Source organism: Neophocaena asiaeorientalis, unplaced genomic scaffold, assembly GCF_003031525.2.
Source record: "Neophocaena asiaeorientalis asiaeorientalis breed wild unplaced genomic scaffold, Neophocaena_asiaeorientalis_V1.1 scaffold496, whole genome shotgun sequence".
Classification (NCBI taxonomy): domain Eukaryota; kingdom Metazoa; phylum Chordata; class Mammalia; order Artiodactyla; family Phocoenidae; genus Neophocaena; species Neophocaena asiaeorientalis.
Window position 1 is genome coordinate 550,577 of NW_020174375.1, and position 26,904 is coordinate 577,480.

Genomic DNA, 26,904 nt, shown 5'->3' on the forward strand with positions numbered 1-26,904 from the left:
CTAGGATGTTTTGGGTACACTCCTAACCTTTGAGGCTGACATCAAAGAACAGCCATTCTTCCCACAGCATGTCCCTTGGTGCCATCATCAGAATCCTGGACAGGAAGGAGAATGAGTCTGATCCAGTGTGGCAAGACGCATTAGACACTGATCTGTGCCAGATTTGTGTGGGTTGTAAATTTAGGGTAAATTCCAATATGAGGGTTGTAAATTTCAATGAATGAAAACTTGAAAACCTTAACTTTTCTATTTCCTAATTTTTGTTAATTCTTCTTTATATAGTATACTCTTAAAGCTCGTTTTTCAACTTTTTGGAAGATCTCTTATATGTAGCCTTTACTTGACTAGGATGGTACTTTGTGACCTAGTAGTTTCCCATCCTGTAGGGTGAATAGGGTCAACTAATAACTTTGGAAAATAAATCTTACACCCTTGGAATTTCTTTTGCAAATTCACCTATTTTCAGTTTGTAGTTTGAGTGAAAGAATAAAATGGAAAGATTCTACTTTAATTACGACTTTTGGTTTTTCTGATAGAAAGATACATAAAATTCCCCTTTGAACTGATTATAATCTACGTGTAGGGAGACACAAAGGTAGTTTTAGTGTTTTCAGGTACAGAGATTAATTTTCCTTATTACTTTTATTTTGGAGGGGGATGCTGCATTCAAAACTTGGATCGGAATGCCTTAGATCAACGGGTAGGAATCATGGGGGATCTTGTTTTTAATATGGATTTGGATTCGGTAGGTGCGGGGGAGGCTTGTGATCGTGCTTCGAGTGGGTGCTGCTACCGCGGGGCTGAGGACCACGTTTTACATAGCAAGACTTGAAAGGGCTACTTGCTAATGTAGCCCTGTAGTTTGGAACACCAATCATGGCTTCAGCTTTCCCACTAAATGTTTTTGGAAAGTTTAGGGAATAATTAAAACAAATAACTTACGTGAAGAGGATCCAAATACTACATTTACTTGGATGTTGAACTAATCTAGAAATTCCTTCTTTTCCACCTATTCTGAATTCTTCCCATCTCTCTTCCCTTTCCTTCTTGAATATTTCCATTTGGTATCGAAAAGTGGGGACTAAATGACACAAACGTTTCTTGAGTCTATTAAATTTAAACACACACAAACACATGCACACACACTCTTTCAGTTCTGTCTACTTTGGCTAATTACTGGCAGTAAAACTCAATAAAGGGATTTAAGGATTATGAATGTTCTACTTGGAGGAAATTGCAATTAAGGTTATTAAGGCCTTTGGGTTTCTGTGTGTATTTTAAGCAAATTAGGAGTTTTATGTTTTTTAAAGAGACAGTAACTTCTTCCTTGCCCAATTATGGCCCCGCCCGGTGGTGCGCATGCGCCTGCAGTGCCCGTGGCGCAAAGGCACATGGCCTACTTCATTCTTTCAGGTGAATCACCGTGTAAGTTACGAATGTCTTTTTTCTCAATTCCATATGTGAAAGTCAGGATAGCTAAAAGTAGAAACTAAGAAATGGAGAGAAATTGTCCTTTGCTACCAAAATTATTTTAAAAACCTAATGATTGTTTTAAATTCTTTAAAACATTTTAAGGCAGAATAATTGTCATTTACCTTTTATTTCCAAAATAGCTTTGTTTTCTATTAAAGTGATACGGGTTCATTGCAAAACTTTATGAAATGCTGAACAGTGTACAGAAAGAGATGAACTCATTCTATCTCTTTTCATTAACCATTGTTAACGCTTTTGCATCTATATTTGTAAGATATTTTTCTGTGTATATGGAGAAGGTAGAAATTTCCTAAGATACACACCCCGGGAGTACAGCAAAGTCACTTTATTTTCTAAGCTTGAGTTTAGTGTCTATCTCGAGACCTTGTTCTTCTTAGTAGTGGAAAATTTATCCTGGTAAATTCATATATTCTGTCAATTAAGTGTTTTTCCATTTTCATCACCAGATGAGCTCTGGCCTTCCCTCTTTCTCCATCCACCCGCTTCTCAGCAAGGTTTGCATCAAGTTTGTCTGGGGAGAGGAAGCAGTGGAGGGCCTCTGTCATCCTGATGCCACTCTCCACGACTGTGTGCAGTTAGCATTGGTTTGACTCTTCTATGTCTAGCTCTGCATACCTTCTGTCAGGGCATGAATTCACGTCCACGAAGTCCGCGTCTTCTGTCCTGACTGTGAGGCTGTCCCTGGCCTGTGGTCTCTCTCCACCGGGTCTGAGCTCTTCTTGAGATGTGAGGTTATTTCGGATGTTTTCCTAGACTGCTTTGGGCTTGAGAGGCCTTCTCAGGCCCTTTCTGCCCCAAATGCCTCACTCCAATGTCTCCATCCTGAGGCTCTAAGTGTCCAGGTTGGAGGCACACACCTGGGCACTCCTTTCTTAGGTTTCACATATATCTTCTGTTCTGATTCCCTAATTTATCCGGACAGGATATGAATATTCTTTCGTGCGACCGTTTCCCCCAAGGTTAGGGCATATGACTCTTTGTAGAGACCCACTCAACCTAAACTGAGTGTTCTCTTCTCCCTCCCTCCTACACCCCCAATTCATGGGGTCTTTATCCTATCTAAGCAGGTAATTGGCTCTGATAGTCTTCCATGCTTATTTAAGACAGAAACATTTTTCCTCTGTGGAATTTGTCTCCTGTTTTTGAAACTCAGAACTCAGTGTCTCATAACGCAATGAAATTAAAAGAATGGGAAGGTTTTGCCTCTTCTAAGAGTTTTAAAATAGCATTTGGAAACTTAAAATTTGAGCATTTGCACTTCTTTCTTTGAGAAACTCTTCCCTGAGCCAGTGAATGCCACTTGTATATTTGAATAAAGAAAAACCTAAGGACTAAGAATGAACTTAAAAGAAAAAAGTTCATACTGCAGAATATCATGCCATGTATGATAATAATATAATATGTGTAATATAATATGTGTAATAATATGTGTAACATTATACACATGTGTTTTTAAATAGAGTCTTACATTATTTTTATAATCCGCCTTTTTACATTTTTCTATATGGAAAGAGCCTTCTTTGCACGTTAACTAACATTGCTGTGTATAATAAATGATCTTTAAAGTCAATATTTTAGATCTGATAAATTATTCAGTGTTCTATTGATGGATACTTTGGCTCTTTACTATCTTTTCACCATTAAAACAAACGCTGTGATGTGAATTGTGTGTCTTTATGTATTTGTCCATTTCTTTCCATAGGATTCCTGAGAGTGACATTGCTGGGTCAAAGGAAAAGTATAATATTGCTAAACTATAGAAGATTTGTACTTATTTACATTACCGCCAGGAGTATATGAGGTTGTCATTTTCTAAATGCTTACTGATAGTTTTTAATCATCAGTCTCCTAAACTTTAATATATGATGAAGTTGGCTGCTTATTTTAATTTGTATTTTTTGTCACTAGTGAGTTTGAACATATTTTCATGTACATTTTTCCGTTTCTTTGATCAACTTTTAATAGTTTGTTTATATTCCCTACTTCCTCTTCTAAAAGGAACCTTCTCCATGTTGATCTGCAAGTATTCAATATATACAAAAACATCTACCTTTTTTTGTGTGTTGCTATAATTTTTTCCAGTTTGTTCCTTTGTTTAGTAAGTTTTTTTTTTTGCTGGTCTGACTTTGTCACACAGCCTTTCAGGAGATTCTTTTGCTTTATTAACAGATTTTAAAATAGGCAAACCATTTTACAAAGTGATTTTTTATTACATATGTATGAAATTTGGGTACCTTTAAATATGTTTATAATAGTTTAATTCTTGAATCTAATTTTGGTTTTCACTGATATTACTTAAATAGTAACATTATTTCTCTTTATGCCGACTGCTCTCTACTAGGTTACAGTGAAAAGGCTGCTATTTCATGATTATAAATTCACAAAGAGAAAGTTGCACTGGTTTGTGAGATGATGTACACCCCCCAGTTAGTAAGTGAATTGAATGTTAGGAAAATGTTCACAATAGCATGAACTTGAGCATCTTATCTTCTTTGTGGAAGGTGATCCCCAGAGGCCAGGTGGCTGCTCTGTGCATGAAGTTGGTCATGTGTTAGACCATGGAGAGTGATGAGCTGAAGTGGACAGGGCATGTCTGTTTGATGCAGGCAACTGCCATACAGCTCAGTTGATAGTTATCAAGCTGGAATGTGGGCCATACCATATGATTATTCAAGAAAAAAGCAAGAAATCTGAATTTCCATGAAAAAATTTAGAGGAACAGATATGTTGTGAGTAAAACAAAGTACTTCTACAGGCTGCATAGGGGCTCGTGGTCATCAGGTAGGAGGCTTTGCTTTATATTTTTTTGAGGCAGAACTGCTCTATGTGAACAGTGTCCCCCAGAGCTGTGTAGGGTATAGCCATGTGTGGTGGCCCTAGAAATGCGTCTATACCACAGTGATAGAATGATTTTCCCAGAGAGTAGCTAACGTCCCCCCTCCTCTATTCCCTTGGGGCATATGGGCTTGCATGCTCACGTCTGTGCATAGGTGTGTGCCAGTGTATATGAGCCTAACGATTGGCTCCTATGGTGAGAAGACACCAGATGCCTCATAATCTCTGTCTACTGTCTCCTTAGTTTCCTCTTTTGCTACAATCCTTTTTGAAATACGTTGCTCTCAGAATCGTGTGAGTAAAAATGAAAAGAATAAAGAGGAAGAAACAGGTTTCTGCAATATCAAGTTCAGGATCCCAGAAAATGAAATTGGAGACTCAGTGATTACAGAGTAATTAGAAGAAGTATCTATTGACAAGAATTCTTGACAGATGTGTGCTTCTCATTTCATCACATCAGGAAGCATATGAGGCAGTTTGTCCCATTTTTGGTGATACTCAGTCTGATCCCTTGGTTAATGCACATTCTGCCAAACCTCTTCATCATAAAGGGAACTTCCCCCTTTGGAATTAGTAAGTAATCTCTCGGGTGATACTTTTTCCCAGTAAGCTTTCACCTAATGATGTTAGGATGGTGATGATTCCTGCCTGAATTAAATTATCGTATTAATGATGCATCTAATTTATGTGGCCACAGTCATTCAAATGCAGATTGTAGGATATTCTACAAGACAGCTGGCCTGGACTCTAAACATCTCAATGTCAAGAAAGACAAAAAATAATGGGGGAGGTATTCTGAATTAAAAAGACTAAAGAAACAAACCAAATGCAATGCACAGTCCTTGATTGGTGTCTGGATAGATGGAAAGACATTTTGGGGATGGCTGATGAAGTATGAACATAAACACCGTAAAATATTATTTTACCCACGATAAATTTTCTGACATCTGACAATGGTATTGTGATTATGTAAGAAAATGTCCTTATTCTCAGAAGGTGCATGCAGAAGAATTTCATGTGAAGTATTGTGGTGTCTGCAACTTACTTATAAGTAGTTTACCAAATATGAGTGTGCTATTTCTATATCTTTCTATCTGTAGATCTGTGTGTATATAGACAGAGACATAGATATAGATATAGATATAGATGTTGATATATAGATAGGGAGAGAAAGCAAGGGAAACTGTGATTTTTAAAAAAATAACGAGGTTAATTTTGACAGGACTTGTTCTTATTGACATAAACACCGTGATAGGTGTTTATAATAATTATTTTCAACTATAAGTGCTTACAACCCTGGTGTCCTAAAGCCTCTTCTAAAATTTGGAGTTTTTGAAATTCAGTTTTCCCAACTTATTGAAAATCAGACCGATTCATTTCCCTTCTTTAAAGCCCTCCATTTTTTTTTTCAGGAATCAATTTTTCAATATTAAAAAAAATAAAGATATATTCATTAGGGTCTTCTTGCTTATCTTATAGTCAATATTTTTTCCTTAAGCTGTGATTTTTTTCCCTTTTCACTTTGAAGGTCTTTGTTTTTAATAAATACAAAATGAAAGCAGAAAATAAGTTTTTCTACCTCTTTCATCTAGTGTTACGTTATATCAATAATTGGACTGAACAATTTCATCTTGTTAATTTTGCTCTTAAAAAAAAAAAGTTCCCCGTAAACCTTAGGAAAATTTAGCCTTCCTAGGAAAATTTAGCCTTCCTCACATTTGTTTGTGACTAACCTATTTTTCTCCTGAATGTATGCTTTTGTACATGTTGCTTAAAATGTTTGAATTCATCAGAGGACTTCCTATGAAACCTTATTGAATTCTAATAGAATATCGTTCATTTCTTTTCCCATTGGGATTATGTAAGTTGATTATTATTTTGAAAATATCCTCTTTTTCTTTTCTTTCTTTTTTTTTTTTTTTTTTTTTTTTTGCGTTACGCGGGCCTCTCACTGTTGTGACCTCTCCCGTTGCGGAGCACAGGCTCCGGACGCGCAGGCTCAGCGGCCATGGCTCACGGGCCCAGCCTCTCCGCGGCATGTGGGATCTTCCCAGACCAGGCCACGAACCCATGTCCCCTGCATCGGCAGGCGGACTCTCAACCACTGCACCACCAGGGAAGCCCTGAAAATATCCTCTTAATTCCTCTTCTAACTTAGAAATGTTGGCTGCAAAGCCAAACCTGTATCCTTCCAAACTTCAAAAAAAATCCATCGTTGAAGTCTTGGATTTTACTTCTAGGGTCGCAGTTTCTGTATATTCGACTCTTTTAAACCCCATGGTAACATCATAGTTTCCATATTCTCAGCAAATTCTTTCTTGTATCCAAGTTAAGTATTGAGTGGCTCCTTTTGCTATTGTCTGAAAGATAGATTGTCAATAAGATAGGCCAAGATTTATCGGACATACAAGGACAGAGAGTTCAGCATCCCCCATTCCTGTGCAGACACCTGTGCCCGTACTAGTCCTCCCCTTGGGATATCCCCCTACAGTTGGCAAACTCCTGCTCCAACTGGCAACTCATCTTACCACCTATTTCTTAGCTCTTCCAGGATAAATTTGATCTCCTTCTTCTCTACCCCTAAGCACTTGGTAGCATGCATATAAAATGCAACTTAAAATCCACAGCACCTTAAAGGGCTCTCAGTGAACAAATCTAGGATAAGTTGAGCACAGATTACAGTAACAGATGATAGTACACTGAATAAAATCTGCGATTCCCTAGTGATGTAAACAAACAAGCAGAGAAATAAATGAAGGAGAAGGGAAAGCTCTTCCTAACACTAGAACACCCCCTAATAAATGGAGAAGAATGATGGAGTTATAAAATCACCTTTGATAACCATCAGAAGAATAGTTGATTTAGGCAAAAGGATCACGGGTGGATGCCAAAACCAGTGTGTGGAAGTTTGAAGAACAGGATATGTATGTAGTTTAACTATATCTCCTCAAAAAAAAAATACTTCTTATAGAGGGAAAAATAGTGACTTTATAGTATAGAAACCTGACCGACACCACCTTAGTCAAGGGATCAAAGTTAATATCACCAGTAATGTAACCAAATTCATCAAGTGTCTCTTGACCTGCACGAGAAAAGGACATAACATCAATTCATACATAATCCCCCAAATGTGAGATCAGTCCACCAAATAGATATTCTGTAAATAACTGATCTTCCAGAATGTCAAGCTCATGAAAGAGGAACTGTTCCAGATGAAAGGAGACTGAAGAAATAGTTCAACTTAATGCAATGCATACTCTTGGATGGGATTCTAGTCTAGGAAAATAGTAGATATAAGGGACATTATTGGGATAATTGAATATGGACTGGGGGTTAGAAAATAGTATTGGATCATATCAATATGGCTGATATTATAAGACAATGTCCTCGTTTTTGGAAATACATACTGAACACTGAAATTTAGAGGGAAAAGAGTGTAATGTCTACAACCTAAATGGTTCAGAAAAATAGTATATGCATACATTTATATACACATGCATAAGTGTAGGTATCTATATACACATCTCTGTCTGTAAACATGCATACATACAGTTTTGCCACTTTTTTGAGAGTGACCAAACACTATTAGTTTTCCAGCAGTGCACATGGAGTTTGCTTTTGGCTTCTGAGGCTTGGAGGGAGTGAAGGAGAATTATGGTAAGTGAGCAGGGGCAAACTGCTCTCAAACTCTTTGTGTCAGTCTGTCAGTCCAGCCTCTTCACTTTAGCGCATCTTTAAAGTCTAGTTTTGCTCATTTGGATGGCGTAACGAGCCTTTCTAATTACATAGGTATGCTTGCTGTGTTACTTCAAAGGCCCCTTGTCCAGGACACGATTTGTCTTCAAAGACAGTGAGGAGAGTGGCCCATTTGCAGGAAATTGCATGGTTTGGGGGTGATGTTTTTTCTTTGAACTTGTCAATTGGAGTAGAGTGCTGGCTTTTTGCTGTATGCCCAAACAGTTAAAGACCTTCCATTTATAATTTTGAAGATTTCTCTTTAACCTCTGCCAGAAGAAACCTGTAACTCAGTTTCCCCCATTATCCTTTGTGCTGTATCAGCAGTTTGACTCTGAAGTGTTTTTGTGGATGACATCCTAATTTTATTGGTTTATGAGACTTAATATAGTCCTAGTTATGTTAGGAAAGAGTTAGTATAGTACTTTTAGTGGCTAATCACCAAAAGGAACTTTGATTATTTTGCTGTAGCTAAAAACAGAGCACAGGGGCAGTGAGCAAATTACAAGGGTACAGTCTAATTTGAAAGAAAGTCCTCACAGTTTTAATCATGGTACAATGCATTTTTTCCCTAGGTGCTGTACATATATCTCTTAATGAGGAAATTAAAAGCATGGCTTTTGAAATCAGAGGTCAGAACTGGATTTAAATTAGTCACTAGCAAACTGTATGACTTTGGAAAGGTTTCTTAAACTCTCTGATCTGTTTATTCACTTTTGATAAACAGAAATTATGAGTAATAAACATTACTTAGAATGTTTCCCCAAGTTCATTTTCTTTTCTTTCCCCACCCCCATTTTGACTTTTCTCTTTTTCATTTCTTCTTGTTCTGAATAGATATAACTTCTTAGAGCAAGAATGGTTAAGCAGCTAGATTGCAAACTGTGTCTAAGGTATTGATTGCTGTGAAGTTAGCAGACTGACGAAGCATGTTAAAATGAACTGTTGATAAATATTAAATACAGACAATTGATTTAAAAATTACTGAGAACTAAATCCTGTGTAGGCCTGAAGATTTAGTAGTGAATCATTCTGATTTTTATTAGCATAAGTAATATTTTACCCACAGCGACCTACACTGAGTATAATAAAGCTTTCACCTTTTTTTGCATTATAGTGTATTCCGGAATAATTGTTACATAATAATGTTTGTCAACCCAAAGTGTTTGTTAGTGTGTTTTTCATTAAGGCAACTTAAAAAAAATTTTTAATTATCTTTGTTTGAAGAGACCTTTCTCTAGAACAGTGTAGCTAACAGTGTTCATTCCCAATTTTAAAACACAGTGGATAATCCTGGGAGTTTCCACATCTAAAACACATGGAGTCTTTAATCTGGTTAGTTATGGCGTGGGTGGTTCTTGAGGGCTGTGTTTATGACACCAAATAAGCCATCCAGTTGGCTTTCCATTTATTGTTTTAAAATTAAAATCATGAAATAAGCAGGAGTTAGTTTATATTCTATTAATCTTTGAATAGACAGGAAGGGGAGTTTTTCCTATAGGCAGTTGGGTAGGTCAGACGCTATGCACACTTAAGTTACAGTACTTAGGAAGTATGCAAAACTATTTTGAAGTAGTGCTAGTATAAGAAGTATTTAAGTACTTTATGGAATAAAAATCTGGCTCTGTTTATGAGCAGTTTGCTTTTTTCTATTTAAATAATTGGATTATCTCCTTGTATAAACATGGGACCATGTGAAAGTGGTGGTTTCACAATCTTCATAAATGTATCTATTTAGATCTGCTCATGTTGGAGTTACCATTAGCACCAACATTCTGTCAACATTTCCACAGGGTCTTTTAAGTATGTTGTGAAAGTCCAAGCCAACCTTGGCATGAGTGATCTATACTACACAGCAGTTTCTAGCCACAGCTTAGAGGATCCCATACATTATAACTTTACGCTTACTTTTCCTCTGGCATTAGAACAGTTTTATGGAGTAAATTTTTTTTCTCTGTCACGGATTCAAGCAGGTGGCTTATTTTATACAACATAAAATATGAGTCTTCCCTTGTTTCAGAACATCATATATCTTTGGGAAAATGAGCAAATCTCAAACCATCTTATATTTTGCTCATCAACGAATTAATGTTACTGGTGTTAGCAGTTGTAGAAGCTGAAGAGCTTATGATTCTGGTATTTTGCTTATGTTAATAGTTTAGTTCTGGGATGCGGGTGTTCTGACCCTTAATTGTATATATTTCCCGGTTACCTGTCAGCGTTAACATCTAGCATAGGAATATGCATTAAGATTTTTGTGTCAGAGTTTGTAGCGGGGGTGTGGAGGGAAGAGAAATAATTCTGCCAGGGCTTGGCTTCGACAGTGAGTGTTAATTATGAGAAGTACTTCACCATTTGGGGAATTGTATGTGCTAACTCGAGGGCTCATGGTTTTAATTCTTTGTTAGAGTCTATACATAGCTACTTTTATCTTTTCTTGTGTCTTTTTACTTGACGTTGGGTGTTAATGACTGTTTTTGGAAACCTGTTTCTGGGTCCCATTTAACTCATTCAGATTCTTGTGTTCTACTTCATGTTTAGTTGGTCAGTACATAGAACTGGCACATCAAAGTGGTCATTTCAACTTTCCGTGAGCTTCTCTCTGTGGTCCTGAGCCCTGAGGATCAGGACCTGATGGATTCTGATTAAAAAAAAAAAAAAAAAACACTTAAGTACCTTGCATTGAATGTAAGATGTGCATTCAGAAGCTCTTTTGGGAAATCTCTGGCTCCTATCACCAGATGTGTGACCTGCATCTGCTTCAGCTGCTCACGTTTTGGGTGAAATATGCTAAAGGGAGACTGCTTGGTCTCAAGGTAAAATGTGTTGAACCAAAGTAATTTTTCCTCTGATGATTGCAGTGGCTGCTTTGGTACATTCTTTCAGTTTCCTCCAGTTCTGGCAGACTCTCTTGAATATTAATGATGATGTGTTAAATTAGAAGGGGAATGTGTTTTATCATGTTCTGGATAGGTTTGTTGTGCCCTCAAACATACTTATGTAAGATTCCATCCACATTTATTTTGCAACCGTATCTTAGCTCATCATCTTTCCTTGACCTGCCCTTATCGAGCATTCTGGGCTTCCCTGAGACGTCTTAGTTAATTTATACTTGAAGCATGCATGACATGCCTCATCCAGACTTTCTGCTTCCTGTGATGTGTAAAAAAAAGAAAAAGAAATACCCCGTCCAGTTAACCACACTACAGCCATGGTTAATCGTGGTTGTAACTGTACTTCTGAGGTGCCAGTCTATAAAGGATTATGACTCATGTAGTGCTGACACTGGCGAGAAATCAGGAGCTTACAATTGTGGTCCTTTTCCTCATTTTTTCTGAAGATGTTAGCACTTCATGTGTTAAAATAAACCTGTAATTCTACTTAACTTTCTCCCTCCATATTTTAAAATCTAGTAGCTTTGAGTTTTTATACAGTGAGACACACACTTTTGTAGGAGCAGCAAAATCATCTGATTAAATTCCTTTAATCCTGATGTCATTAAGAATATTCATCTCTAGAGATGATTTCAATATTTAAGGAGGCTTATAAATCTTTAGAAATACTATTTTCCTAAGGAATACTTCTGAAGATAAGGATATATCCATTCTTTCATTCCTAATTAACATGTTTTAGGGGGATAAACAATGGTATTAATTATCAACTAATAACATTTTCAGGCAGCCAATTAATATGGGTTTCTCAAAGCTAGTACTTTGAGAAGTTAAAAGTTTTGTAAGCCTTTTTCCTAAAAATATTGGTATCTATTGAAGGACTCATGATAAAAGATAAAGAGATTCTGAGAAAATATGGTCTAATTCTACAGGTTATAAAATTTTGGAATTTTTGGCACGTTTGCCCTTTATTCTCAAAAGTTTTTCTAGACTAAATTCATGTTATTTTACCTCCTCTAAAACTTTAATGGACATTTAGAAATTTATCTCTGTCAAAGCTTTCTTAACATTGTTCATTTTAGCATGTTAATTTTAACCTGTTAAAACATAATTTTAACATTTTCTAAGGCATAATGATTTTAATGGTGAGCATCCAGAGTGTTAAAATTTGTTGTCTTTGCATCAAAGATCAGATTATTTTATTTTCTATAAATACTTACAATTTAATGTAAAACTAAGGAAAGTATCCTAAGATAGGCATTTCTCATTTTGGTCAAATCTTGTGTGGCTCCTTAATTCACGACCTCGATTGCTTAGTTGAGTTTGAGCTTGGGAGTATACATGATTACATGGCTTTTTATCCCAGTGTTGCCAGGCTGTCGTGGAAGTATCTATGCCTGACTTGATTTGTATAGAATCTGACATGCGAGTTCCCTGTCATTGGTGCCAGAGATAGGGTTTTGGTTTCTAAATATATATCTTGAATTGGGGATTGGGCAGAGATAAATATATTAGCAATTTTATGATAAGATTGATCAATGAAGTTAATAGTAGCTTTTCATTTTTTAAAAAGCTGTTCAACTTGTAACATTATTTAACCTGCAAATATGGAGTAAGGCTAAGATGCCAACAGCCCATTGTTCAGTCCCATTATTTTCAGGATTAGAAATCTGTACTCTTTGTCAGGAATGGATGCCTTCACCTAGCAGGAATTTAGATTTCTTCTTGTTTGGCAGGGCCTACTCCAGAAACAGGGGAACACTTTTAAAAAGTATTAGGAGTATATTAGAAACAGATGGGCATTCAACACCTACATAAAATGTTCTATGGGATAAAATGTGAATAACTGGGTTTGATTTAACAAAGGATCAAACTTAAAATCTCAGGATTCATGAAAAACCAAACTCACTTTGCAATTTAAGAGGAATACAAATCAGATAATTAGAATCAAGAGTAAAGAGTTTGGGCTTCCCTGGTGGCACAGTGGTTGAGAGTCCTCCTGCCGATGCAAGGGACACGGGTTCGTGCCCCGGTCCGGGAAGATCCCACATGCCGCGGAGCGGCTGGGCCCGTGAGCCACGGCCACTGAGCCTGCGCGTCCGGAGCCTGTGCTCTACGACGGGAGAGGCCACGACAGTGAGAGGCCGACGTACCTCAAAAAAAAAAAGAGTAAAGAGTTTGAGTTATACTGGTTCTTTTCTCCTTATGTACTTAGTGATGTAAGTAATTGTTACTTGGTTTCTGCCTCGTGATTTCTGTTTCCTGTATCCATATGTTCCTTTCCCGGTCAGGGAGATATGTGTGGATTTGTGTTTACACCACTGTCTAGCACCTTTTTGAAGATTTTTAATGTTTTATGTGATATATTTCATCTTTAGAATTTTGGGTGGATCTAGATTTAGAAAAGTGTTTTGGTTGGAGTGATGAGGCTCTGGATGTCAGCAGGCTTTAGGGTTGGAAAAGTTGAAGCTTACGGGGAGAGCAAATAAACACAGTCGTCAAAGCTGGGAATTAAGATTTGTTTATTCACCTGCATACTTGAATTAAATCTCATAGAAATAGGCAGAGCCATTTGACTTATTAAGATCCTGACAAAATAAATTACTCTAGTCATGCTTAAAGGTCTATTTTTGCCTGGCTTTAGATACAGAGATTGGTGTAGTCACCGTATAACGGATGAAGAAGATCTTGTTGAATTAAGCTGTTGACGTACAACATAGAGGTGACTAGGATAGTTGACATTGGACAACGGTTAATTAAACCAAAAAGTCCATTTGAGGTTTGGGGCACAAAGCTTCAAATTGCCAAAATTACATGTGTTCTTGTCCTTCAGTATTGAGGAGCACGGTTGAAGAAGATTGGGGGAAGGGAAGAGAGAGCACTTAGGTTGGGTGTGGCTCACATCACTTTTGTTTTAAGAGAATTCCTCCTGTGTAGGGTTATAAAGATATCTAAGATATGGACTCAGGTAAGTATTCCCTATTTCATTTTCATTGTCAGTTAAGGTTCAAGTAAATAAAGCAATGCTTTATTGATTTTAAGAATACCTTTTTAAAAATGTAGAGTACAATTTGTTGACTCTGAAATCTTTGTGGTCAGGATGAAAGTTGGCTTCTGATACATAAAACAAAAAAAAAGCCTTTAATTTATGATGATTCTCTTAGCTCTGTAATTCTCTTTTCTCCATACTTCTTACTCCAGAGTGTGATTTATAGTGATAAAGAGCTCTTGGTTTAACTTTTGAACTGAAAGTAAGTATAGCTTCAGTTTTACTTTGTGATGACTGTGGTACAGAGAACCTTCTCCTTAAACCATTTTGCTATGTATGTAAATCTTCCAAATTCTCCTTTTACTTATGAAACTAAGTTTGGGATTTGGACAACCTTGATAGTACCTTTTCATATTTGTAGTTAAGTTGCAGAGCAGAAGGCAGCCAGTGAACTATTCTTAGACGTGCTGCAGAGGACCCTGCAGTGTGGGGCTGCCTTTGATGCAGTCCAGCCAGCAGCTCCTGCCCTTGCCTTAGTCTCCTGGTTGCTCCTACATAAGGATTTCTTCTTTCACAAGAGAGTCATAAATTGCTTCCCCAAATATCATGCCAGAGGGTCTTTGTGCTTAAGGTGGGTTATGTTCTCAGGCAGCCCTGAAAATTAAAATGAGTTGGGTTCTCCCCAGTCACCACTTCCTCTGCCAAAGCCATTTCATCCATCATACAGCTGCTGAGTCTTCCTAGTTCTGTCCTTTTCATCCCGTGTTCTGCACCCTACCCACCCCACTCTCAGTTTTTACCCCTTCCTTACACAAAAGTTTGTCTGTATCCCAGTTTTTGAAACTTACATACTCACTCCTTACAACCTGCTCAGGACACTAATAACAAAATGGGAGAATAAAACCTCTTCAGAAGGCAGCTGGGGAAATTGTAAATAGTCTAACCTTATTTCCAGTTGGCTATGTGAAAATGCTTTATAAGTCATAATTATTTCATGAGAGTAAGGGGTAACAGAAATCCTATGATGAAAATAAAAGCAGAAGAGCTGAGCCAACAATAGAACGTACAGAGAGGTACATGGGGAGGTACTGTCTAAGTGAGAAGTAATAAGGGCCTGACTTATGAGAAGATTAGTGGAAATTACAAGAGTGAGGGCTGGAATTAAGTCTTTAGAAGGAGACATTCTCATTAATCTAGAAGAGGAAGAAAACTTTCAGTAATGACCCGGCTACAGGAGTTGGGAGGACAAGAGACTGAGAATGAGGTCTTGAATTGAGGATCTGAAAACCAGTTGTGGTCTTCATAAAAGTAGTGTTGGGGATAATTACATGGGTGGGGATGGTAGGTTGAGGCTGCAGATAAAACGGACACTTCCAAGAAATATGAGTGATATTGGTCTGATTCATTGATATGAGAAGATGCTCACAACTTGATTGAAATTGAGCAAGTTATACTTCATGTAAAGTCTGATCACAGTTATGAAAAATACCAATTACATATTATAAATACTGTATATGCGTACATATATAAAGGGGTATCTGGAAAGTTTGCCAAAATTTTATTAGGAATTCTATCTGAGGAGGTGATTTTTGATCTGAATTGATTCTGTTTTGCTCCACAGTTACAGGTTTAAGAAAATAAGGTGGTAAATAAGAAATTAGTTGGGAAGCATAGATAGCTTTGCAAGCAAGAGAAAGTCTCTAACACTATGTAAATAAAAGCAGTTTTGAACAGTTGATAGAACAAAGTCCTGGAATAAGTGGGAAGAAGTAGATCTTAATGCCCAATTCAGAGGGTCATCTTGACCATGATTTCTGGTCCTGAGTGTCTTGGTTCTTCTTTGGCCCCTTCTCTGAAAGGTTAGACTAAGCCCTTGTTTGGGAATCTCTCTGGAAGAGAGGCTGCAAGAACAAGTCAGGGAGCCCAGAAGTGGGGAGAGCATGTTGTGGAACTGAAACCTATGTAGGTCTGCGGCAAGTAGTTGTAAATATACTGGATGTTAAATCATTATAAATAAGGACTGGTGTGGTATACAGTGTGCTTTGTTGTATAGCTGCTAATCTGAATACTGTCGGCTTGGTATTAATTTTATATGCAATAAAGATTATATGTAGGGCAAATAGGATGTAGTCTCAAAGCAGAAAGTTTCAATAATTGATGAATTTTCTGTTCCTTGTCTTATTTCTTTTGTGGGTTAACTCAATAAAATGAAGTCAGTGTGGCCTTAAGCTTATGACCTTACATGAACTTTTTATACTTTAGAAATTATACTAGGATTTCAGATTATATCATTTCTGAATTTTATACCAGGGCTAGAAACGGAATTTGTTTTCTTTTCAATTACCATTTTTGTCACTAGCTGTAGTGAACTTCATAAGGTTCATATATTTCAGATACTGTTTTTTCTTACATGCTTCCTACCTTTTTAATATTTATATCTTGTTTTGTGCCACAGTTCTTTAAGCCTGTTTTCTAGTTAAGTCCCTCTCCCAGTCTACCATTCAACTTGCCTTAGAATGTTTTTCAGTTTTAGAATTTTAATTTTTCTAATTTGCCCATTTTATGATACTGCTTCTTCCCATGTGATTTCTAGTCATTTCATCTCTTCAAATACTCTAAAGATACTCATTTTAAAGTCATTTTCAGATGGTTCTGTTATTTCTGATTCTTTAGGAATGAAATCTCTTACTCAGACTGACTCTTCCTCATTGAGGTTTGCTTGCACATGTGATTTGTTCATTTTGATGTTAAGGTGGTTTTCCATGAAAGTCCCAGGTTGTAGTCCCAGTCTCAGGATTGTAGAAAATTTCTGTAGGGTTGTTTCATACTTTTTTCTTTGTGGATTTTGCTGGATCTGGGCAAGTTTTTTATGTTAACCTCTTGACTTAGGGACCCCATACTACATTGATGATTTAAACTTGGATACCACACTTGGAAGTCTTATAGATTTGGGGTAGCTTTCTCTTATGGGTTATATTTTTCTCTCCTGTGCTCACGTCCTCTATGCCCCAATCCAGGGTTGGAAACCTCTTCTCTGGCCAGCTGGAGTGGGGGCTTCTAGTGCTTGTTCCATGGACACACAAGCCTTTACGACTCCAGTCTCCATAGAGACAAGCATCAGCTCTTTACATGCGTATTTCTTTTCTTTTTTATATTGAAGTATAGTTGATTTATGATAGTGTGTGAGTTTCAAGTTTATAGCAACGTGATTCTACATGCATATTTCTTGGTCTGGACTCAGGACCCTGCCCTGAGGTCTGCCTCTGTCTGCTCTAGCATCTCCATAAGCCGTTCAGTTTGAGCTTCCAGCCTCAACTCTGTCTCTGGGTTTCCTCTTTGTTTCTAAGTTTGGTTGTGTATTAACCGTTGTTTTTTGGAGGGTGGCAGAGGTTATTTTGTTTAGCATTTCTATGTGATTAAAGTAAAAGGACAAGAGACACTTGTCTTTTCAGCATGTTGCATTGACCAGAAGTCTGATCATATTCATATTTAAATGTATTTTGTCTTTTCTCTTTTACAGCTAGTTATGTATCAAATCCCATTTGCAAGGGATGCTTGTCTTGTTCAAAGGACAATGGGTGCAGCCGATGTCAACAGAAGTTATTCTTCTTTCTTCGAAGAGAAGGCATGCGCCAGTATGGAGAGTGCCTGCATTCCTGCCCATCCGGGTACTATGGACACCGAGCCCCAGATATGAACAGATGTGCAAGTGAGCAGTCAACTTTTGTCCACCCTATTTTATTGTTTATGCCACTTAGGGGGAGTTAAGTTGAAAATTTTGATTAAGAAAGAGCACAATTTTAATATGCTACAGAAATAGTTTAAGCTTAAACTTAAAAAAAAAATAAGTGAGGTGGTATAAGAACACTGTTACTTTATCTCTTGTATAGAAGTATATTGTATACACACACTTTTTTTAAAAGATTACCTAAGTATTTTTTCATAGCGTGTATCTCAAACACAAGCATGGTAGGCAGATCTTTGTAAGGCATACTCAGCACTTATCAAAAAATAAAGGGATTTAAATACCTTTATATTGCGAACATCCTCTTGCGCTTACCACAGTGTCTGTAGCTTCTTTTTCTCTTATACTTGAGTTTGTAATACTTGAATTAGTCTAATCTGTAATTTAATACATGAATTTAAAGCACCACTGCTGATAAAAGGTACAACTAAAATATTTAGTTTACTTCAAAGTATTCTAAGTTTAGCAACCGCAAAAAGGTTATTAGGGAATGGCATTCTATACATAGGAACGCAAGTACAATTTTTTACCTTTTAGTCCAAAAAGTCACTTCTCATTATAGAATTATTCTTAACTTCTGGGTAAATGGTAAAAATTGGAGTTTAAAAAAATGAGTAAGATACCAAAGGAATATCCCCCTTTTTAAGGAGCTCAAATTTTAGGGGCTAGAAGGAGAAAAAAGGGGAACATGGAGTGAAATGACAGATGGGTAAGATGTTTAATCATAATTCAATACACTAAGTACTAGATCAGCAGGCAACTGGTATGTTATGGGAGTGATTTAATTATCTCCAATTAACACACTGTGTGCATGACTATTAAATCAGCTGAGGTCTTTAGGTAAGAAGAGAGTTTGAATTTTATCATCCAAGGGCAATGTTATTTTGAAAGAAGACAGAACTACTAGAGGAAGGTTATATAGAATCTGGGAAGAAGAAGGGACACGTTTGTAAGAATAATGTGTTTGGGAAACAAGAAGTCTCCTTTGGGGATGCTGTTGGCATCTTGGCAAGGCAACTTGGCCTGCATTGCTGGACATTTAACATTCTTAGTCCCTGCTCGGTAAACCTTCTTCATTCCCCCAAATCACTGTGACAATAAAAAATGTCCCTAAAAATTTCCAGACACCTCCCAGGGGAGCAGTACCATCCCTGGAGAACCATTGAGTAGTAGCTGCTTAGTGTGAGGTGTGGTTGGAATTGAAGATGAAAAGGGAGGCTTGAGTGCAAATGATAAAAGTCTTGAGTGCAATGTTAAGAAGTCTGGATGTTATCTGAGGGTTCTGAGCAGACAGTGAATTAAAGCAATTGCTTTATTTAAGATAATTCTTGCAGAAGTGCAGGAAATGAATTGGAGAAGGCTATTGTAACAATTGCAGATGAGAAATTGTGTTCTGATGAAAGGTTTTTGGGTAATGAATTCCAGAGACTTTTAAAATAGAATCAATGAGACTTAGTAAGTAACTAATTTCACAGAATAAAGAGAGAATCAAATTTGATACTAAGGTTTCTAGCTAAGGTGACTAGGTGAATAGTTTTGCCATTAGCAAGATAGAAACATATGGATTTAGAGGAGATTTGTATGGACTTCCATTTTATGGAATTGTTGGGATTAATAACTAGAGGGGTACGGCTCCCCCAGAGTATCAATAGATTGGCCATTTTTTTCAAATATGTACCTTATCCTTAAGGTGTATGATTTGGGGTAGCTAGTAATGTCTATCCTCATAGTTTTTGAACCTTCATAGGAGGATATGTCCATCTTGAAATGGATTCCTGTTCAGATTGCTTTAGACCACCTATGGGGGGGGTGGATGTGAGTCCATGAATATTCTGTGTGTTTTTTATTCCAGACTATCAGTGCACAAGGAAGATAAGAATGTAGGTAGCTCCAGGCATTTATTCCAAGTTCTATGCCTAGCACTCTACACACTGTATGGACAATAGGGTGACCATATAATTTATTACTCTACCTGGGACATTGGGGATTGAAAGTGGCTGCTGTTAATAACTATGCAGGGACATTGGGTGTAAAAAAGGGCTGTCCTGGGCAAACTGGAGTGGGTGGTCATTCAGCAATACCTCATAGTCTTATCAACAGGGTCTTCCTTAGAGAGATACCCCAAGGCAGGGCTTAACACAAACATTTTGGTTAAGTTGATCCCTTTTCTCAGAAATGGAGAGGAGAGCAATGACTGTAAATCAGCCTTGGAAAGAGAATCTACATGTGAAAATGGGTTTGCTATGGTTATGCTTATCGTAAGTGAATGCAATCGATGTTGCAGTTTACTGACCTAGAAATCATTACTTATCTGGTACAAGCGGGAAGTGCTTGTTCACAAGGCTCCTGTGAAGCAAAGTGAAAGTGGAAAATTATTTCTTAATTCTCAGTATATGACTTCAGATGATTATGGTTCATTCTTAGTAATATTGGCTCTTTTTCATAGATGCTTGAAATATATTGCATTGTTATTTGTATTCCATACAGAGGATGAGACAGATTTAAATTGGAAAAGCTGTCACAAACTTAGAATTTGAAATCATATTGACTTTTTGTTTTAGAAGATTAATGCTAGACAGTAGAGATTATACTTCAAGCAACAGTAGCTTTAAAAAATCCTCTAAGTGAAACTTGCTCATCTATTTCCTAATCACTAAAGTAAGATTTCATTGTAAAGAAAAACCTTTCTTCCAAAGAAAGACTTGCTCTATAAAATATTGGCTGAGGTTGGCTTCTTGGTCCATACAGTGTGGATCTTATAAAATTCAAACATGCTTATTAAAAACCAATTCAATAATCATTGAAAAAACATACTACAACACTGAGTTGCCATTGTCTCTGATACTGTTGGGTGAGATTTCTCTCATATTTTCTTTCTCATTCATTGATAAACTCATTTACATGAAAAAGCTTAATTTTAAAAATTGCTATACATATTCCTTGCAGAAAGCTTGGAAAGTACATAGAACTTTAAAAAAAATAAAAAGCAAAAACAAATACTACTCAGAGATAACAAAAGTCACCATTTTGGCTTCTATTTTTATAATCACACCTGTATATATATACAATAATATTTATTGCTCAGATTAACATTTAAATTTAGCTAGGAATTATAATTTTCTCTAGATAATTTTAAAATTTTTATTGGGGTAGAGTTGATTTACAGTGTTGTGTTACTTTCAGGTGTACAGCAAAGTGATTCAGTTATACATACATATCTATTTTTTCAGATTCTTTTCCCTTATAGGTTATTACAAAATACTGAGTATAGTTCCCTGTGCTATACAGTAGGTCCTTATTGGTTATCTACTTTATATATTAGCGTGTATATGTTCGTCCCAAACTCATAATTTATTCCTTCCCACCCTTTTCTCTTTGGTAACCATAAGTTTGTTTTCTAGGTCTGTGGGTCTATTTCTGTTTTGTATATAATTTCATTTGTATCTTTTTTTTTTTTTTTACATTCCACACATAAGTGATATCATATGATATTTGTCTGGCTTACTTCACTCAGTACGACCATCTCTAGGTCCATCCATGCAAATGGCATTATTTTGTTCTTTTTTATGGCTGAGTAATATTCTGGCTTCTATTGACATTTTATTTCTGTACATATTTATGTCTTTCTTTCCTTACAAACGAGTCATCATTCTGTTTTGTAACTTGTTATAATTTAATGAATTATGAACATTTTTTCATGTCATTAATTATGACTGCATGTTTTCTACTGAATGGATATACCATAATAATCTAGCTAATTATCTGTTGAAAATTTGCATTTAGTTTTCACCACTATAAGCAGTTATATTAAGAATTTCCTTGTATATAGATTCTTTTGCTTATACACATATGTATAGTTTTACACGTTTTTTCTGATTTATTTTCATAAGATAAGCTTTTAAACATAGTATATTTTTCCAGCCTTACTGAGATATAATTGAGATACAAGCATAAAATATATTTTAAAGACTTTTGATATATATTGCCAAATGGCCTTCTGGGAAAGTTGTACTCGTTCACATCTTTACTAATAGCAGACATTTTCCCTTGCATCTCACCAACACTGGGTATTAGTGACAAAAAGGATAAAATGAATTTTTTTTGTTTTAATATGCCTTTCTTTGATACAAATGAAGGTAAACATTTATTTTTCTCATGAATATTGGCATTGCAGAATATTTACCAGAATCCTTGGCCTTCTTTTTTCCTCTAATTGCACAACTATTTTCTTAGTAACATAAATAAAAACCTTCAAGAGAAGGATAACACAGCATATGTTCACAGATCATAAATGGAGCATTCAATGAATTATCACAAAGTGGACACACGTGTGTTACCACCACTCAAGAAGAAATGTTAACAGTACCCCGAGAACCCTCATTATATACTTCCCAATCACTCCCCTTTCTCCTTCTTCAACAAAACTGCTATCCTGACTTGTAACCAAAACCATATAAAAGATTATTCATGATGACACTAATCATACTAGCTACAAATTGGAAAAAACTCAAATGTCCAAACAATAGAGTATTTTAAAAAGTATATATAGAAGTAGAGATGAACTACTGCAACATGAAGCGTCATAAATAAATCTCACAATATAACATTGGGTGAAAGAGGCTATAAAATAATATTTACATACTTTTCGAAAATAGGTAAAATTAATCTATGGTGCTAGATGGCAGGATTGTGGTTTTTACTGATGTGCATTTATTGAACACCTACTATGTGCTGACTTTGGTACTAGATACCTGGAGATACAATAATGAGTAATGACTAGTTTCTGTCCTTGAGTTGCTTATGGCATAGTGCAGTGAAATTCTACCAGGGGTGATTTTGCCCATTAGGGAACACTTTAGTAGTGTTTGGAGACATTTTGGTTAATACAAGCGGAGGTGTGCTACTGGTATCTGGTAGACAAAGGCCATGGGTACCACTCAACGTTCTACAGTGCAGAGGACAGCCTCCTGCAGCAAAGAATTATCTGGCCCGAAATGTCAGTAGTTTTGAGGTTGAGAAAGCCTGGCCTAGGTGGAAAGACAGATAGTTAAGTAAAGTGTATTATGTGGTAAATGCTGCTAACTATTTAGCTTCCATTCTGTGCCAGCTACTCTATTAGATGTACTTTTTCTCATTTTATTTTTCAAATAAGTGTGGAAAGTAGATTATGGTGTTTCTATTTTATGGATGAAGTTACCAACTAAGTAAAACGCACTTTCTAATGGTTGGGTGGATTTCAGCAATGAAGGAGCTGCCACTTAAAAAAAAGCTGTGGGTGTTTGCAGAATTATTAGGATTAAGTATTATAGGTAGAAAAAAGGAAAAAAAAACACATGGAAAGGTATGGAGATGCACAAAAAAATCATTCCTTGTGAAGTAAGATGCAGGTGGTTGAGTGCAGTTCCACTGTAAAATCAGAAAACTAAAAAACTAGTTAGGTTGGTGGGGGCTAGGTCACTGCAGACCTTGTGTGTGAAATTTAGGTAGTAGAAACATCCTGAAAGCCACAAGTAGTCAACGAAGCATTACAAGTAAGGGAATGATAAAGGTTACGGTTTTGGGAAATATTTTTCTTTTAGCTGCATGGAAGATGGGCCAGAGGGGAGTCTGCAATGAAGGCAGCAAGATCAATATTCTGGGTAAAAAAAAAAAAAAATGAAAACAGCTGTATCCTCACTAGACCCTCCCTGGCCAATCTATATAAATTTTAACCTTCTCTATTCCAATATTTCCTTTTTTCCTTCTCTTCTTTATCCCTCCCTCTCTTCTTTGCTCCCTCCTTCACTCATTCCTTCCCTCCCTTCTTTCCTTAGCACTTATGGTTGACTAACACACTGCATATTTTACTTATCTGTTTTGTTCACCTCTCCCACTAGAACACAAGTTCCAAGACGGAAGGGATTTTGAGCCTGTACTGTTCAGGCTCTTGTTATGCAGAATAGTGTCTGACACATACTGGGTGCTCAGTAACTATTTGAATGAATAAATGACCTAAGATAGTTATAGTGGAAATGGAGGAGTGGAGAGAGATATTGAGGAAGAATCAATAGGACTTCATAACCAATTGGAGGATGTTAGCCAAAAGTGAAGGGAGAAATTAAGATTACTCTTACGATTTTGACTTGAGAGCTGGAGAGTAGAATTTATCAAGGTACAAAATATAGGAAGAAGAGCATATTTGCTGGAGAGAAAGATCATGATGGTGGAGAATGGTTGGTTTGGGGCATGTTGAGCTTGAGGAAGTATGAGACATCCTGGGGAGGAAGATACCCAATAAGCAGTTAGATGTAAGGGTCTGGAGCTGTCAAGGGAGATCTGAACGGAATTATTGAGAAGAAGAAAAGAATATCAACTGAGAGAGAAAGAGTTCTGAGGATTGAAACCTGAAGAATGGGGACATTTTACATTTTCTTTCCTCTGCCACAGGAAAGAAAAGCCTGTGGCAGAGGCCATGACAGAATCAGCAGGAAAATAGAAAATTAGAGAATGATGTCCCAGAAGCAAGTAGGAAGACTTGAAGTATCAAGGGGTCAATGTCAAAGTTGTACTGTTTAAACAAGAGTTGTTGACCTCGATGGGAGTTGTTTCATTGTTAATGTTGGAGTGCTGTCCTGATTGCTACGGTTTCAGGGAGTACATTGAGTCTTAGGGAAGCAGCCAGGTGACTGTAGACCCTCCTTCTCTTTCCCTTCCCTGCTAAGCTTGTTGCAAAAGAGTATCTGATGATAGCTAGAAGGCTCACAAATTAGAAAATCATGTGTGTGTGTGTGTGTGTGTGTGTGTGTGTGTGTGTGTGTGTGTAAGATGGAGGGAGACTTGAATGGGAAATAGCCAGTTGAAGTGGAGAAAGAGAGGGATGATTAAGGCAACAAAATCATTAAAGAGACAGAAGAACATAGGATCCAAAACCTAACTGAGGAAATTAGCCTTGGACATTAAACAATTGTTTAATCAGCAATCTATAAAGTATCTACCTCATGTTAGTCAAGGTTTTTGTTTAATTCATGTAAAAGGAAGGGGATCAAAAATAGGCTGAAGTGAAAGAAAATGGACTAGTAAAATTTTTTATGTATAAGAAAATAATATATAATTGTCTTGCCAGAGGCAGTATATTTTTAAAACTCATTTGCAAGCAAAATATGGAAATGAAATTTTGCAGTTCTGTATCCAGTGAACTTGCTACTTTTGTTTTCACTCTGCTATATTTTATGATTCTGCCCTTGTTTTGGCACTTTGTGAGAAATATCTTTCGGGCCAGGAGAATACTATAATTTGTTTTTGAAATGAAAAGACATAGGTTTAAAAACTAGGAATTTTGAAGGTATAAGAAAATTCAAAGTTAAGTATAACCATCCCTGAATTTGTGAACCCCAAGATCAGTGTTTAGGTGTTTTTAAAGAATTACTGCATGTCAAGTTTGAGTCCTTTTGGAAGCCCCTGCCATTCTTGAATCATGCAGTGTGAAGATGCATTTGAAAAAAGATCAAGGTATTTAGAGTTAACAGAAATATGTTTAAGATGTTTTAAATCAAATCTGGATAATTGTGAACTACAAATAAGAGGACCTATATAATTACTCTGAGTACCATAAAGTCTTTATAATTGTTTAAAGATCTGTGAAGATGCAGACCTCTAACAAATATGTTGATGTAACCTCAGTATTTGTGGGATTACAGGAGAAGTAAAATAAAACTAAAGAATGTCTTTATTTAGGAGATACTTACAAATTGACTGAATACACAGTTGGGTTGCATGTGAAACCGATACGGAATTAGACAACAGTAATATATAGCACCATTACCTAAGCTGCTGCTGAAGCACACAGGCAAATGGGGTTGGTGTGTCACATAATTATAAGAGAGGTAAGAGAAGGGAGAGGTTAGTGTTTAAGTGAGAACAGTCTTTCATGACTGTTGGAAATGGTATGGAAATTGTGTAACTTAATTATATTCTCTCCTTCCTTCACCATCTAGCCTGGGTAGCTAGGTCAGTAGTGAAGAGTTAGGGGGTCCAGAGGAAATGGATGAGCGTGATGTGTGAAAGTGCCAGTGATGAGACCTTGATGGGAAACCTGGAGATGATAAATGATTGTTACTGCTCCAACTAAAAATAATATTCAAATTTAGGGACTATTCTGATTACACTTAAAAGAAACCAGAAGGCTTCCCTGGTGGCGTAGTGGTTGAGAGTCCGCCTGCCAATGCAGGGCACGCGGGTTTGTGCCCCTGTCTGGGAAGACGCCGCGGAGCGGCTGGGCCCGTGAGCCATGGCCACTGAGCCTGTGCGTCCGGAGCCTGTGTTCAGTTCTAAATCATGTATTGTGTTAGAGCTATTTTACTTTAGGTTTGATCTTTAGCAAACTAGCAAATGGATTAGGGATCGTTGAAGGAGCCTATCGTATTCTTTATTTTGGAGTAGAGGTTGCACTACAGTCAAGGAAGCGTGATCATGAAGGGGGCACTTGGGTAGTCTGCTCGGTGCTAATAGTATGTATTTATCTGGTGAGGAAAGAGAGGGCATACTATAATTTGGGCGATAGTTTAGACTGCTTAATAAAGTGTATAAATGTAGCAAACACTTAATGCATACCTTTCTCGCACTATGCAGGGGCAAATGTGTGTTTTTAGAAAATAATGCAAGGGAATACAATGTGGTAAGAATTGTGACAGCGATGCACTGGGTACTCAGGGAACCCGTGGATGTCAGCTAATGTGCACTTGGAGATGGGTGAGTCTTAAGATTTTCTAGAGAGTATATTATTATCTGAAATGATCCCAAAGGGAGGAGTAGGGTGAGTAAGAGCAAGAGGAAAAAGGACATTCGTAGTCAGCTGAGAGTTGGCACATAAGGTTTGAGAGTGGAATCCTGGAAGATGAGGATAGAGAATCCCTAAGCTGGGCAGACACTTGTTTTAGAATGTTCTCTAGTGGCAGCAAGGGAGTAAAGTGAGGTGGTTCTTAAACGGAAGGCTGCATCAGAGTCATCTGTAAAGACACTGATTGCCGGGTCCTCCCCTAGAGTTTCTGATTTGGTAGGTCGGAAGTGGTGCCCTAGAACTTGCCTTTTTAGCAAGTTTCGAGGTAATGCTGCCATGGCTGGCTCAGAGACTACACTCGGGGAATCGGTGCTACAGTGTAATAATTATGTTGTCTCTATCTGTCGCTAATTCGGGAGTACAAGGCTTTGCCTTTAGTAAAAGACACATCTTAATATCC

At 37.0% G+C, this 26,904-nt stretch overlaps 1 protein-coding gene across 3 annotated transcripts in view; it reads left to right on the forward strand.

Annotated features, from left to right (window-relative positions):
- RSPO2 (R-spondin 2) overlaps positions 1–26,904 on the forward strand; it is a 158,026-nt gene that overhangs the window by 54,861 nt on the left and 76,261 nt on the right. For 2 of the 3 annotated variants that reach the window (XM_024756328.1, XM_024756327.1), the window contains one exon: positions 17,465–17,653. The exons of the other annotated variant lie outside the window; for it this stretch is intronic. In XM_024756328.1, the coding sequence (XP_024612096.1) occupies positions 17,465–17,653 (189 nt within the window). The remainder of the gene's footprint in view (positions 1–17,464; positions 17,654–26,904) is intronic. 3 annotated transcript variants of the gene reach the window in all.